The sequence below is a fragment of the Zeugodacus cucurbitae genome, chromosome 5 (assembly GCF_028554725.1).
Source record: "Zeugodacus cucurbitae isolate PBARC_wt_2022May chromosome 5, idZeuCucr1.2, whole genome shotgun sequence".
Taxonomy (NCBI): Eukaryota; Metazoa; Arthropoda; class Insecta; order Diptera; family Tephritidae; genus Zeugodacus; species Zeugodacus cucurbitae.
In genome coordinates, this window is record NC_071670.1 from 57,466,452 (window position 1) to 57,483,653 (window position 17,202).

The window sequence follows — 17,202 nt, forward strand, 5'->3', positions numbered from 1 at the left end:
GTTTCGCAAAGGCAATACATCCCTAACGCCCTCCTTTGCCACAGCAATTTATTACTATTAATTGGCAAACATTAAAAACGGGTTAGAAAATATATGATCCATTGTAGAGAAAATTAAAACTAATATTATATTAACTTATGAGAACCAGTAGCATATCCGATAGTACTACCTACGAGGTCAGCTCAATGAGGGAATCGATTTACAATGAAATACTAAATCCCCGACAACTTTTTGTTGCTTTACCTATGGAGAAACAACATTGAATATGAACAAAAAACTGTTATATGTATTCGCATTGTTCTTCATTCGATTCCCATTAGAATTCGAATACCAAAATATTTCAATTAGATATTAAAAGGTATTGTTTGGTTATTGCATGGCGCAACAGCTGCCTGGCTACCAATTAAAATGGCATTATTGCCTCTAAAAGTGGAATTGCACATAATGCATATATATACATGCACGTATAAATAAATCTTTTCTCGATAAAATCTTCAATAATGGATTTTATTTGTTTAGCTGCTTGAATTTCGTACGGTATACTGTTAATGTAAACTTTCATTAATCCTAGAAGGAGAAAGGTTACAAATTAAGTTTTAAAACTTTCCAATTTAATAAAATTTATATTTTTTATCATATCCACCTTTGCTTGCTTTGGCGTGAAATTTACAAACATTTTAAAATCTATTTTATGTCTGCTAGGCAACACTTGCATAATAATTGAGTTGTTTTAAATAAAATTAGTAGTTACTAGATTTTCGAAATATACCAGGTATTATGAGCTCTCACAGTATTCTTTACCAAAGACAAATCCAATCTTTATTGAATTCAATGCATGTGTGCAAATTCGTTTTCAGCCGTTCTGTAATGTTGAGAAATTTGATTTCTTGATAAAAATTAAATAATTACATCAAGGACAACAAGTGTTGTACAAATTTTATATGGTATATATATGGGTTTGTACATATATTTTAGCAAACTTAATCACACACAAACTTTCATGATATATACTTTAATTTCCCATCAACTAAAAACATCATCTTAAGTTACGTATACGCAGTGCCAGGTCAAATATATTTGAAATTATGACATATAATTTAACATTACTAGCAAAGGATTGATAGTCTGGTAGCATTTCAATGGCAATCCACAAACACAAAGATTATTCATTAAAATCTTCGTTTACCACTTGTACTTATGAATGCGTGATTTCGATTCCATCGAAACAATTCCACGGTTCGTACGGGAAATGTCAAATGTAACAAAAGACATGAATTGAATTATTGAGTGGTGATAAAATATGGCAGCTTACGATTATGCGTATGCTCTCAATGACAGCAACTTATAAGAGCGATAATGTATATAAGCACGTATGCACATAAGTGAAAGTGAACAGCGACACGACATTTTTTCTACAATTTACCAATTTTTCCGCTGTTGTTCTTTTTTCAATGATGATTCTGATTGATTGTTGTGAAAAAGCTTGACAGCACAGGGGAGACCATTTTCCCAAAAACGCTGCAGATGAAATCATGGCAATTGGCGAAATGTCAATCATGTTTCCACTTTCGTTGTTGGCTGTTTGCTATTTGGTTTTTGCTGTTCACTGCTTGCTATGGCAATAAATTATTTTATGACTCAACCAAGTCACGTGAACAAGTTGAAATTGGCGTTTCTGTGTCATATTGCGAATGAACTTTAGACCTACTAATATACGTTGAATTTTGAATATTAATCAGATATATTTATTATGCAATATTTTTGTTGTATATCTTCATACACAAAAACATATGTAAATATATACATGATAACAAACATATAACATACATATGTTATTACAATTCTATGAATAACTTTATAAGCATGTTAAGCATGTTAAAAAGGATTCCAATAAATATGTTGAATGTGCAGAGTTAATAAAAAGAGGATTGACAGAAATCACTGATCATTTAGGCGTTGAAATATTTAGACATTTATATATTTATTTACGTTATCAATTGTATGTCGAAAATAGAAAAATACAAGATCAGAATACATTGATTTGTCTTTTAAAAGGTTTAAATAAATAATAATTTAAACCGAATATCTTAGTGTTTGTTTCTTGAATTCAACTCCGTTTTGACTGCTGATAATCCAATTGTAGTAGTAAAAAAAAAATCACTCCGGTTTGAATAGAATATATTGAAATAAAGTACAAAAAGCTTCCAGCAATTTCAAGGTTATCCTTGCTCTTATCAGCTGTCACTTGGGAAAGATAGAATTTTCGCCTTTGAGATTAATTGTGTCGCGTCAGACATACTCATTCTCCCAGCCATAAAGGCGGCAATTAACACTCATGTAACTGCATGTAATCAATCTTATTCTAATTGTGGTCGCCATGGAAATTATTTTTCCTCAGGTTCCTAGTTGCTTATTTTAAAAATGTGCAAAAAGTAAGAAATGTAAATTGATTTTCTCGAGTAAATGAGAAAAAAATGCATGCTTATTAAAACTAAATGTCCCTAAGACCAAAGTATGGCCGGAAAATGAAACGAAAAATGAACTTTGTCATAAAAAGTTTCAGCATATGCTAATATTAATGTAGCAAGGAAACTTGCCAAATGGATTTATAAATTATAAGCAAAATTTAATTAAGGAGATAGTTGCGCAAGGGAAACTGAAAAGTGTTGATGCTAGCAACATTAAGAAATATAATATTCACTCTAAATTTAGAACATTATTCTTTCCACAAGCCACCAACATTTTTTTAAATCTTTCTAATATGTCGTATATAGTTGCAAGTCCCAATGTACTAGGATTCCCTTGAATGAGGTATCTGTTTAAATTTTTTTCTTCCAAAGATATACTTTTATGGCACACTGTTAATTGGCTGTCAAGAACTCTTCGTTTATCTCTGCGGTCATCTTCAAGGCTAGTATGCTAATGAGAACAGTATCTTTAATTAAATTTAATACTGTGCTTCAATGACAGGCAAACAAGGAGTAATAAAGCGAAAACTGGCCAGAACTAAAGAGAAAGAGGAAATTAATATAACTGCACATAGAGGCTTTCGAAACTAGTTGGACAAGAGGGAAAATACAAAAACGTAACACGTGTCTACTGATAATTATTAACTATTTGTTGTCGATGATAACGGCTCCTTAATACCTCTTATTACAACAAATTAGTGTTCAAGTAACCACATGCAATTGCATCTATGATGTAGCATGTTTGTTGACCATTGCTAACGCCTTTCTTTAGAAATAATATGAGAAATCGTGCTTTAAATGTTATTGCATTAATTATTTGGCAGAGTTCACGCGGCATACACGGGTTTGTCATGTCGTATACGCAACCTTGAGTTTTGTGCATGACAGTCATGCATGACGCTCAAATAATCTAATGAATTTTAATTTTTACGCTTAACAGTAAGTTAGTTGGAAGGTGAGTGCACGCGAATGTGGAATTAACGTTTTATAAATTAAACACTTTAATTTACAAATTGATACGATAATATAATACAGAGATAGTCAAAATTATTTACACATCGGGCGTTTTTTTACATGTTTCACACAAAAAGCTTTCGCTTGTTGTTGTTGTTGTCGCAGGGTAACAAAATGATATATTGTTGTAAGCCTTGATCTATTCCCGAGAGAATGAAGTCAGTTTGGCTAGAATAGCTGGAAAAATGGAGGAGAAATAAGCAAATGAACTGCAACAAATGAAACACAACTTGAAACGGATTATCCTGTTGTTTTTTAATGATAATTATCAAATTTTAATGTTCAGTATAAATTCCTATTCTAAGACGATAGATTCATAATTGGTTACATTACCATTGGCATCAATAACAGCTTGCTTTATGGTCCGAATTGATTCAACACAATTGGGCGCTAAGTTAACAGTTAATTTAGACCAAATGTCGGTAATTTCGGCGTTTTCGGTTATTATATCAATTGTCCTCTGATATTTAACGAAAGACCAATCATTTTGACTAAAGTTTTGGTCAGGGCTGTGCGGAGGTCAACTTGATTTGCTTCATTTAAAACTTTTGAAGGTAAAGATCCTTCATGAAATGGAGCATTGTCCTGTTGTAAAATGTAGTCAATAGTTGGAAAAGGCCGACGGACCACTACAATGGCATGGTCATGTGAATTCTGATATATCCGGATGATTTAGGGTCCCTAAATTAGTACCAAATCTCCGAAACAGAAGTAAGAAAAATTTCCTCAAAAAATCATAATGTCACTCCCGACTCTATTTAGCGTCTAAACTGCATTATTCTTCTTTTCACGTGGTAAATGCATAAAGCGTTTACTAAAGAAGCCCTGGAACTAAAATTTAGCTTTATCTACCCACGACAGGCTTTAGGATGCACTCAATGGCAAATGAGAGGCATATCGCTTTTTTAGTTTCGGAAATAAAGCTTTCATGGTTTCGGAAGTGGTCAACTTTAAGCACAACGTAGGTGTTTTTAAATGGCCTTAACAGTGTAACATCATTGACTGTTCATGGAAAATGCTGATTCGATTCTGCTGCAATATTAACAGGACTAATTGTAGGATTTTGTATGACAGTTCCTACTAATCTTCTACATTATCTTTGAGTTATCACAGGTTTCCGCCCAGTTATCTTTAAATTACCCTTGTAATATTTCGTGTCCCTCTTTTTAATAACATTATAAACAGCATTCCTTTATATTCTATAAAGTTTTACTAACTCCGAAGCCGAAACCCGAGTCATTAACTTAGTAACAGTCTCCAATCTAGTTATAATCGATAATTCCTTTGTTTTCGACATTTTATTTACCAATTTTTATATATTAAGACTGAGTTTGGTGGTTATGAATACAATAGAATCCAATTACTACTCTTGCTTAAACCAAATCCAAGGACTTTTGACTACTGCGAGTCTTCAGTTCACTTACTTATTTCTCCGCCATATTTCTAGCTATTCTTGCCAAACCGACTTCATTCGCTCGGGAATAGATCAAGGTTTACAACAACATATCATTTTGTTACACTGCGACAACAACAACAACAAGCGAAAGCTTTTTGTGTGAAACTTGTAAAAAAACGTCCGATGTGTAAATAATTTTGACTACCTCTGTATATGTTTATACATTTAAAGATTGTGAGATATTAGAGCAAAGCATACAACCACCGGAGGGACTGTAGCTGAGCTCAGTTAGGGGTATCAATATTCCCACATTCACCAGCTGGTTTACATTCAATACAAGCAGTTACATTTTAATAGAGTGTCATATTAATCCAAAAAATATATTTCTAAATAACGTGCTCAGTTAGTAACTCTTCCCATTATTACTTACTTACTTACTTTATTTACTGTCCTTACCCTATCTTTAGGGTTTTGTTAAGTGAAATACAGTCAGCCCAACTTATAATTGCAGTTTTTTTTTTTGCTGTTTGAACAGTGTTCAGTTCATATAATGGTTGAGTTCTGCAACAGTTTTTAATCTTTTGCATAACACCACGAAAACTTTCTTCACTTGTGGCAATTGCGGTCACCTTATTACTTTCTTTACGAACCTTATTTCGTTCTTTCATTTGATTGAGGGCTTAACTTTCACTTTCATCGCCTTTGGGTGGCCATCTCTGGTTATCACTTATTTTACTTTTTTACTTTTTGTTTTATGGTTCTGTTAATATTAAACGCTTAATATTTCATTTCTTAACCATTATCTTTTGCTAGTGTTCTATTGTTTTTATCCTTTCAGATTATGTTTAATAATGTTACGTATACGCCTAGTGGTCATCTGTCAGAGGTAATTTGCAGCAGCGAATAAGTATTGTTGACAACTATCAGATAAGTGTAAGGCAAATATGTAGCGAATGTTAGCAATATAATATTTTAGAAGTAAAACTCCTTTAAATTCTTTTCAATTCACGTCACTTCACCATTATTATAGCATTCAGTAATTTATTGAGAAGATGCTCCTTTACACCAAAAAAGTATTATATTAAAGATGTTTATTGTACAAAATATAATGGAACCTCAACGACAAACTCGTCAATAAAAATCGTATTAAATACCTTTCACGCGCCACTTAAGTGTGATAGAGTACATACATGTCTCTGTGTGCTTGACTGTCTTTCGGAATTTACGCAGCAGCTTCCATGCTTTTAAAGTGGTTAAGTATTTTGGAGTTCGTTAACTGCTTAGCTTTGTTTTTCAACTTACATATATTCAGTCAAAACAGGACCTAGCTTAGACCAACAAAGCATGTATGTAGTTTCAGTGACTTAAATATGTCAATAAAGTTAGAATTATTTTGGTCCTACATTTATGGGTGTTTTATGATACTAACAATCCGCCGCTCATTTATTGCGTATTATGCGTGTTATTGTTTGCTTCCTATAAACTACGCGCAATAGGCGCGGCCTTCTGCCAAGTGGTCTCGTTATATAAACAATAACAACATTGTTCGACACAAACAATGTACAATGTCCGATGAAAATAAATTATTTTAAGCTTTTTGCTCTTTTGTGTTGGAATTTCTGCTTTTAGCCTTGGGCTAATAGAATAATTTTTAGGTAACACCCATGGGAGTGTTTGAGCAGTGTTTGGGGTTAATATAGTTTATATACATACATATTTCTACATATACACATATTGAATGTATGTTATCTATGTATATTAACTCAACATGTACATATGTTCTCATTAGAATTCGTGTAAGTAGTTTCCTGTCATTTCTCCATATGGTAGATATAAAAAGCTTTTCATTTTATTATTTCAAGACTTTTCTCAGTATTTCGCTTACCATATTTTTAAGTTTCATATTTATGGGTCCCAAAGACATCATTTCCAGATTGCTTCAAGTGTCCGAATAATTTTGCGGATCTCGCATTGTTAGAAAATAATCCCTTCTTTTCTTTATACTGCTTTCTTTAAACAGAATTTGAAGATAAATGCATATGTGAATGATACCTGCAAATGTGAATAGTAATTTGTTTGTTAGACTAGTAAATGCATAGTTCTGTTGCATCTAAGAATCATATACATATTTACAATACTTTTCGCCTGACTCCTGGGGTTTTCGCACAAGTATCTGAATAGCAGTAATCTACGTAGAACTGCATGTGTGCATGAAGTATTTTGATCACTTGCAACGGAGTGATTGTTTCTGGTCGACCATAAATAATTTTTGTGTTAAAAGGAGTAAGCACCAACCACTGCACACTACGAATCTTACATGTTTATAATATATTTATTATACTTTACTTCGCTTCAATGCTACACAGTTATTTACAGGTTTTCTGTGAAGTGCGCCAGCAGCACAACAAGTTGGTAAATAATGCAACGAAGCTTCCAGTAAGCTCAATTCACACAATAAATACAGCTTAATATATACATCTGCTTACGAGTGGCATCAGTATCTCTGCAAATGTCCTCAATTAAGTGGCAAATACTCAAAACATTTTTTTTGCAACAGAACATAAGGTAGTTAAAGTATCCAGTGGAGTAAAGATATTTATTTGTAATATAGTATCTACTTTCACTACTTAGCTACTGTATATTTATAAAATTTTATTGAATAACATACAAAAATACGAATATTCATATTCTAGACAATATAGTATTCGCAAGCAGGCGTAGCGATGTTTCCTAAAGTTGCTCTTCTTTGTTTACAAAAATATTTTATTGAAATTAAATATTCACTATTATTTAAAACAGATTTGCCTATTCAAATTAAAAAAAACTAGTAATTATTTACCTACAATTTACTCATATTCACCTGCCTGCCCATGCAGGATTATGAGTTGATATTTCCACGTGTTTACACTTCGACTTGCTCACCTCAGCATGCACAACACCAACAGCACCCACAATAAGCATGCAGCGACATGATAAGATAAACAGCGAAGGCGGCCGTTATTCGTATCAAATGAATGTAAACAAGTGGAGTCGAGCGAAAAATCAGTGCTTTCGGTGCAGTGCTCTGCAGTGGAGTGAGAAAATTGTTATTATGTGCGAATAATTATTGAAAAGTGGTGTTGTGTTCAATTTAAAATTGTGAAATGAGAAAGTACAATGCTTAGTGAAAATGTGGTAAATAATTACACAAGTATACACGGTTTTGGATCTGGGCAACCAAAAGTGGTTTCTATGACAATTGATGACACTGAATCCGAATCTTCATTTCGTTTTTTAAGATTGATTCTAGTTTTTGAAATAATCAAGAATTTAATTTTTTATGATTTTTGTCAAATAATATTATTTTATTAACTTAAAAGTAACATATCAGAAATGAAGATTGGTGGAACTTTGCCTTTTGTATTGTTTAGTATCTGTTTTACGTATTAGAGTCCAACAGTAGTCGCTCATCATGCCTTCATCCCAAAATCCTTGGTATCTTCTTTCAATGTTGGCTAGATCTTGGTGTAGCCGTTCTCCTTGTTCGTCGCTCGTATCACCCAAGTTTTCGGGAAAAAAATCGAGATGGGAATGCAGAAAATGGATCTTTAGAGACATTCTAGCTCTAATCTTTCGATAATTTTGCAACATATCGCCAATAATTTCCTTAAAATTAGGGGATTTGTGATTACCAAGAAAGTGGTAAACGATATTTTGAAAAGATGTCCTTAATTTTCATCAAACGAAAGTAGCAATCATCTACATGGTTTTTAGGTTCTCTCGAGAGCGCTGGCATTGAAAGGAAAAGTACTCACGTTCTCTCAATGACCACTTATACAGCTTTGTTTTGCATGCGTTACAAATAAATTTCGGTATCCATGACTTTGAGTGTCTGCTACTCTGAAACCAAAGTAGTGCAGATACGCATCCTAGAGCGCATTTGTTATTATTATTTTTTTTAATCATATAACTACCACAAACGTAACAAAAACACTTTGAATCAACTTTGCAACACTGTCTCTGCATTTTTATTTGCTCTAATCACTTATGTATAGCACAATGGTGCTTTCATGCGAGAACTCGGAAACTAGAATCAATCTTAAGAAACTAAATGCATATTCGAATTCAGCATATCAAATATAGTTAAGGATCGTTCTTATCTGCTCAGATCCAAAAGTTGACCTGAATTTGTAAACTTGTGTTATTTGATGTCTTTGTGTGGTAAATAAATGTATCTATAATTGAGTGTGAATAAAATATCGATCAAAAGATCGCTTGGCTCTCAGAGAGTTGAATACATTAGCAAGGAACAAGCCATGCTTTTGATATCGATTTGGCTTAAGAAGTAATTGTTAGAACTGAACTATGTACGTTAAGATTTAATAGAAATAACAATTCAAGTGCCAAATAAAAATATTTTACTTTTTTACTTTTACCAGCACTTTTCCTGCGTAGCCCCTAAAAAATGCTACATTGAGTGTAGGGCTTGACAAATCTGTCGCTTTTTCAAGGGTACTTAAAGCGAATGAAATATTTACTTTGAAGCTTATTTTTCCGATGACGGTTTGTTTTTGGGCTTATTTGTGCTTACCTGACCTACCCTCCAACATTGTCACACAAACACACTGGATTTAACCAAGTTTTGCCACGAGTTTAAACTCGTTTGTTTTGCTGTTAGCTCTTACGCAAATATCGGATGGCACAAATGTACAAATTGTATATGTTTGCGAATCTAGGACTCATAAAAAAGACATGAGTGCAAAACAAGCTAAGCCATGTCAAAGTTGCGGTTAACAAATCTACAAGATCTGCCGTTGCAGGTAAACAAATTAATGCATGTACGAGTATATATAATATACAAAATACATACGATTATATATATCATCTATTTAGGTATATGATGAAATATATATGAATTAAAGTATACTCTTACAACTCTTCGGTTTTCCGGTAGTGCGACACGCAATTACCCTTGTATACTTTTTTTTGACAAACTTAGCTAAACCGAAATAGAAAGAAAACAAACTTTTAAGTCATTTAAGTTAAAGCAACTTCTCGTCACATGGTTAGAACCTTCAACATGTGTTTCTACTTACTAAGGACACTTGTATTACATGAAGTGTATGTGTCACCAACTGTGTCAAGGTGAGTGAGTCTCTCGTTGTAATTGTCACATCAGCAGAAACGGCAAGAATGCAAGTGGACAGTTGTGGGTGTGGAAACAAGTGCCGCACCAAAATGTTGTTTCATTTTAACAATATAAAATACATATGAGTAGGGGCGTGTCGGACAATAGCACATGTGCATACAGTGTCTGCAAGGAAAATAGTATCCTTACAATTACTAATTAAAATAGACTCACTGGCGATATAGCACACACAGATTCCATTTAACCAACATATTTTTCAGTGGCTCTCTGTGTCTCTCACCTTCTATCCGCGTCTCTTATTTGACCCACCTCTTCCGGACTTTGACTGACTTTCTGAGGCTCTGAATAACTTTTACCGGTGCTAATTAAATACTATTTGTTCAGAATCATTTGTGTTTTATCGGGCTCTATAAGCTTTTCTCAGCTGTTACAGTTTTATTTTTCAGCATTTCTGACTGAGTCTGACTTCCCGATTATTTATATTTCTCAACTGTTCTTTGTGTATCTCAACGATCCCTTTGTCTCTTCGGTTACTCATTGGTTTTCCCCAACACTCAGCAGATACTCTCTCAGGCTCTCAGTGGCTCTCCTAGATTCTCTTGACTATAGTGAATCTGCTCTCTACCTTACTATGTTTGGTTTCCGGCTCGCCGTTTACATAATTGTTATTAGAAGTAGATTAGAGTATTCTTATGTGTTTGAAATTTTCATTGAACTTAGTAGTGTACGAGTATAGTCGCTTTTTAGTTGTCCATACTGTAAACCCTAGTTTTTATTAGCAAGAGTACACATCTTCCCGGTGACACAACCCTACATATATGTTGGGTGCAAGTGTTGTTTGTGGCCTGAAATCCATCTTAGATTCAGTGGTCTAGTGGTGTGAGGATAGGAGAATATTAGGAACCTAAGAAAATCTGAAAATAAAAGCAACGATAACAAAAGAAATCCCTGAATCGAATAAAAATTAGTGAGAAGCGTAAGCAAGCTAGTCGATATACCATTTTACATGCAAGTTCAAGACATAATAGTCAGTGGCGGATGGAGTGGTTTGCGACAGAAAGAAAATGGCAAAGAGAAAAAAACTATTACTGAGTGACCTTGGCTTCCCACTTGCCACCAAAATAACTTGGGTACTCAGCAGTTGGGCCTGACACCATACTTTACAAACCTATTCAAGTGTCCAAGCAGCATGTGCCTCTAAGTATACTATAGATAGTGATAGTCGTGCAAGCCGTAGTGTTTATATGAGTTCGTGTAGGTCCTACATCTCAAGAGCACTCAACGTCGGCACGTTCGCACACGCCTGAACACTTTTGTAACACTTTTCACCTGTGTTTAACGTAAGCGACAGTGTTTTCTCATTTCACCTGTTATACGGCAACATTCATTCATTCATTATGTTTGACTTTGTTGGCGACCTGGTCTGCTGAGCGAGCGGAAGAAATTAAATGCATACTAAATACTGATTTTTTGTTTCAATTCAGAAAGTTTTTTAATTTCCTCTTTAAGATGCGAGTATTTTTCATAAGAGATATTGCTTTCTCTATATATTGGATTTGGTACAATTGTTTATCCCCCAAATGGTCTGCCTGTAACCGCAAAACCATTAAGCAGTTATCTCACACACCCACTGTTTACACTCATTTGTTTAATATGCAAATATACATATGTATGTATGTCCACACAAAGTTTAGTGTCTGTGAGGTCAGTTATCCATAATCAACACAAACAAATGTACTCAATAAATACTCATTTCGCAAATATGGTATTGTATCCAATACATATTAGATTTTCATTACTTTACTCACCCAAAATGACGAGCGCATATCCCAGCAGGCCCGCAAGTCCGATGATGCCGAAAAACACGGGCACAATTGTGATACAACGCGTTCTAATGGGTCCATTTCGAATTCAAATAAACCATTCCGCGGCAACGAGTAATTCCCATCGTAACCCATCACTGCACCGTCTTGTCCAGGGAATCCGGTGAAGCTAGCGCTTGTGCCCCCAATGCCCACTGCATTGTCCATAGTCGCGTTAATGCAGTCGATAGTGTTGTTGTTGGTCCAATTGGGCGGGCAAAGTCCCGGCAACACCGCCATTGTTGGGCGCACAACGAATGTGTCGTCAAAGCGACCATAACGGGCGCCGTCGGACTCAGTGTGGGCGCGACGCTCTGATTGTGCAGCATATTTCGGTTACTTTCGTATTTGGTGGCGCTTTGTTTGCATTCCTTAGGGTGCGTAGCGGTAAGAGGGTTTGCCGTCGGGTCGGCACTGTGACCAGAATTGATAATTGCGACAAATTGCGAGAGAATGTGTGAAGTGCGGATTTTCCTTTGGTATTTATTATCCAATTATATTTAGCTGCGTAGAGAAAAAGACGTGGGAGAAAAGATAAACAAAATTAATCTTCGGTAGCGGCGTAAAGAATCATGTAATCAGTGAAATTAATCTATGAAAATATGTTATAAATATACTTTTACTTTTTGCTGCTGCGTCAGTTAAATTCGCACGTAATTAAATATTGATATAAGCGATAAAAATTAATTTCGATGATTTTGGATTTTGAAGGAGGTAATAAACACCATATTCGTTAAAAGCGATTAAAAATAAATCGTTCCAAGTAAGCAGTATAGAGTACATTTTGCCATACAGATAGTCTAGACTCATCGAGATGGTGGTCGGGACAGTAAAATCCCCTTAGCTTGCTTAACTGTTTTCAATTATTTTGATTAAAGTTCTACAACGGATGGACGGACTGTTGGTTAGTTAGGGTGGGACACCATGTTGTTTTTAGTGGTTTCAAATAATTCGAATCTAAGGATTAGTACTGCTGAAAAAGTGCCTCAGTTCATATGAGTTTGATTGTATCCAGGAATCACAAAGTTAAATCTTAAAAAAAAAAACGAGACCCACATGGTTGGGAGTGGGAGAATGATTTGATCCCATCATTCGTATTAAATAAAAAGCTTCCATGGATTGCGATCTTTTGAAGGATTTTTTAAAACAAATAGTTGGAATTCCGATTTCAGTATACGTTTTTATTTAATATATACATCACATCAAATCAGGGACCAATGAAGATTTCGGAACAAATTACACAAATACTGCATTTAAGATGTGGCATCACTCATTTAAAAATTTTCGAAATCGAACTATAACTTTTCAAGACCCCAAATATCGAAAATGAGGACCTCAATGCCAATGGATAATTTAACGAAAATGTCGGAAAATGTCTTAAAATGTTCAAGAAGTTCAGAGGGAATTTTGTCTTCTAATTATGTGTCTCTGTACAAAAAATTGGTAAAATCGGGTCATAACTTCGTCCTAGCTCCCATATACCTATTATTATAATTTTCAATCACAATGATTTCAGTTATTCGATTGAAGTTTGTACCGAATATATGGATATATGTACATAGTGGTATAGTTAATTCAACAAATGAAGGATTCTATTAAAATGTCGTTTTAAGATTAGATATTCCCGATCTATGTCAATATAATACACAATATTGATTTGCTTGATAACAGTGAAGAGGGAATAATGAATGCATCATTTGGACTAATTAAATTGTTGATTCTGCTTTCCCTCATATCACAAATAGAACAATCTGCGCATTTTAATGCGATTTTTAGTGGCAGCTGTTGACGTACATTTGAGTGAAAATGATTGACATTTTACGAGTTTTACACATAAGCGGGTGTTAATTTAATTGTTTGCTGCCTCATTGTCTTCATCTGTTAAGCTCAGCTGTCATTTCGATGTAATAATTTCAACAATTCCAGTTATTTGGCCTCCTTCATTGTGCGAGTATTGTCGGATGACAGCTGCGCTTTTTGCTTTCTCATTAGTTTTTGTTTGAGGCTCTCTAATAACAAAACATGAATTTGTGGTTTCATTGTACAGGAGAGGATTTGCATGTAGGCGCATTTGACGTTTGAAAATTTGCGTATATTTAGTACTCCATAATGGCTTCCTCAGTAATACTTTATAAAAAAATTTTCTAAACTAAAACTAATTTTAATCGAACAGGATCTTATTTAAGATTTTAGATCAGTAGGGGTTTAAGACATTTGAGTTTTTCCTTAAAATATGATTTTTGAGATTTGTAAGTGTTCTTAACAGACTTGCTTAGATAATATTATATATTTCACGAATGTTATAGAGCCTGATAATGAACTATGTACAATATAAAATTTACTTAACGCTTCAAATTTACTATGCACTGTGTCCCTAGCTTTATTTTCCCAATTTTAGCACGTGACACATTTTGTAAAAGCAGAAATGTTGTAAAAGCAGAAAACTGCAAAAGGAACAGCAGGATATCAAAAATAAATTAAACTAGAACAGGCTTGCTAAACGTAAAAACCGATAATTTGAAAAGCAGGGTTGAAAAGTAGGTACTTAAATACCGATGAATGAAAATGAGATGAATTCATAACTCGCACTTTAAGGCTTTGGTTTTAATACTAGGAGGGTATAATTTGAGTCTGCATATGATTGAAAATACAGCAATAATATTTTAGACTATTCATATTTTTATTCTTTTGTGCGATTGTTTAGGCCTCTCAAGTAACGGTAGTCTCGAATAAGTTACATTAAAATTAAACAAAAAAATATTACAACGGATGTATGTATTCTGTACTTTTGACATTCCGTTATTCATTATTAATGTTCTTTGTTGGCATTGTTGTGTAGATAAATAGAAGTAGACGACATTCGCCGAAAGCGACAAAAAATTTTGGTCTTAAAATATTTTTTATGTACACATCTTTAAATTGCGTTGCTTCTCACCTGCCACTGCGGAATTTTCTTAGGCAAATATTGGTATAAGTTTAAACTTGGCCGAAATTCTGTTATTTCAATCAACGGTGTTGTGTGAATTCTTTCAAATTTTTGTGTGCTTTTATTTGAATAAGGTGAAAAATCTCAATGAAATTGTCTCAAGTGTTGATGGTTTCGTTTTGGACCAAGTACAGATTTATATCATTATGAACTCTGCGAATGAACTGGGATTCAAATTGCTTACATATACATAGTGATCCCTAAATCGAGACTGAGGCTTTTTTGAAGCAAAATACCAATTCTACCCCAAAATAGTATTGACAAATAGGAAGATCGTTCTATCACTCTATTCACAAAATATATTCATTTAATTTTATTTGACTTGAATTACTTGAAATTTAAGGCAGCTATTTTATTATTCATCACTGTGGCGAGTTGCAATACGCATAAATTAGTTACATTCGGTCGTATGCAGCTTACCATATGTATTTACCTAGTTTCACCGTAATATATTATACCCAAATATATATTATCCTGAACAAGGACTTCTGCATACACTCTCATTAACATAATTGTAGCAAGTAAATTGTGTGCTGAGCACCAACAACTCTTAATTATTGCAACCAAGCATTATGAAGTGACCTTTGGTGCTGCTGAAATTTTATTACCTCGAAAAATGGAAATTTTTATTTAAATTGCAACTTTTTCACCTCACTCAGTTCACAGTTATGCTAACTGCAATGCGAATTGTTTGCGCACCTAAAATGAGTTAGCTTTTAGTTAGTTAAATGATACATGTACTCGTATAGTAAATATAATCGATGGATTTTACGAGTTGTTAAAATATTTAGAATTATATACATACTCGACTTTTGTGAATAGTATAAAAATGGATATTCATTTGTAAAGTTTGTTCATTTAGTGGTAGAAGACTTGAGTGGAAATTAAAGTATAGAACATTTAATAAAATATTCAATGTATATATTGGGTTTCAACAGATTCAACAGGTAAAACCGAAGTATGCTGAGGTATGGTTGATTAGTTTTCTACAAAAAAGTCTAGTTTAAGGTATAAAATTGTACGATTTATAACCGCATGATGCAAAGCTTTATTCTAATCTTTAGTGGAAACTTAGAATATCTATATACATATGTGTTCCGTAGTTTGTCCAACCGGTGTACAATATAAACTGATACCAAATAACAAGAAGTTAAAAACAAGAAAATTCCACTTATAAGTAGTATCCACATATTTGTTGAATGGTTGTGTGATAAATTTAAATATCCACAAGTGAGTTTGTATCTTCAAGTGCTTTTGCTTTTGTCGCGAATTCAGTTTCTGCCAAATAGCAATTAGTGGCCAGCCAAGTGTTCATAACACGCAGATAAAGTGGTGAAATATTCGGTTACCTTCTGGCTATGCTGCCACAGAATATCCCGGTCGCCTAGTGAATATCCCGATTCAGACAGTTGCGGTTCTTCATTGAAGGCGATAGTGTGTGCAAAAGTCACACACGCATATATGCTTTTATCTTCACGCTCCATCGCTCGAACACAAGCGCATCTTCATTCATTACAGAGTTGTTGTCTGTCATTAAACATGCTGTTTGTCTGTAATACGAGGGCTGCTATATATATTTCTGGCATAATAATGAAAATAGGAATATTTATCAACGAAAACGGGTTTATTGTTTTTCAAAATATTCTCCATCAAGACTTATACACTTTTGCATGCGCTCAAACCAATTTTCGAAGCACTTTTTTTGAGCCTTTTTTTGAGCGATTGTCAAATTCTGTTCATGCAATATCGAATGTATGTTGGTGGGAGAAATGCATAGGCATGCCTCTATCTGAAGGTATGTTACATGACGGTCTTGCATTATCAGTTCACGTACGGCATCGATGTTTTCTGGCAGCGGCCGTTTTTGGACGACCTTCACGGAATTCGTCTTTGAGCTAGCATCGGCCACGATTGAATTCGTTGTACCAGTTTTTCACAGTGCTATAGGATGGTGCTTCATAGCCAAACAAATATTTTAGTTCATCGATGCACTCTTGTCGTGATAAAATTAAAATGTTCACGAGTTAATTCCATTTTTTGGCCGAGATGAATTTGTTAATTCCCTGTAAATAAAACAATTCACGATTAAATGAGAAAACGGTCTTAGTGATGTTATGCTAAAAAATGTCAAACTTTCCAATGGAAATGTCAGATTGCACCTGGCAACACATAGTGTTGCCTAGGCCAGAAATATATATAGCAGCCCTCGTATGTACTCATGCGTTTTACCTGCTTTTGGTTCTATGAAAATATATGTGTGGACTTTTGCGAATTTACTCCGGAAATTGCTTTTATTATGTAAGTTTGGCTCGAGTAAAGTTTGATAGTATCTTCATTGCCACACTTGG

General features: G+C 34.1%; 2 protein-coding genes across 3 annotated transcripts in view; both read right to left on the bottom strand.

The window, feature by feature from the left end:
- Nucleotides 1-12,366, bottom strand: part of LOC128921983 (uncharacterized) — a 48,244-nt gene extending 35,878 nt beyond the window's left edge. The window contains exons 1-2 of one of the 2 annotated variants that reach the window (XM_054231098.1): nucleotides 11,815-12,366; nucleotides 6,770-6,930 (exon numbers count right to left, since the gene is read on the bottom strand). In XM_054231098.1, coding sequence (XP_054087073.1) covers nucleotides 6,877-6,930; nucleotides 11,815-12,108 — 348 coding nt within the window. In that variant the 5' untranslated portion in view covers nucleotides 12,109-12,366 and the 3' untranslated portion in view covers nucleotides 6,770-6,876. Of the gene's footprint in view, nucleotides 1-6,769; nucleotides 6,931-11,814 lie in introns of those variants that run through there. The other variant, XM_054231099.1, reaches the window with a different exon arrangement.
- LOC105209111 (uncharacterized) overlaps nucleotides 1-17,202 on the bottom strand; it is a 244,326-nt gene that overhangs the window by 103,482 nt on the left and 123,642 nt on the right. The gene's annotated exons all lie outside the window — the stretch shown is intronic.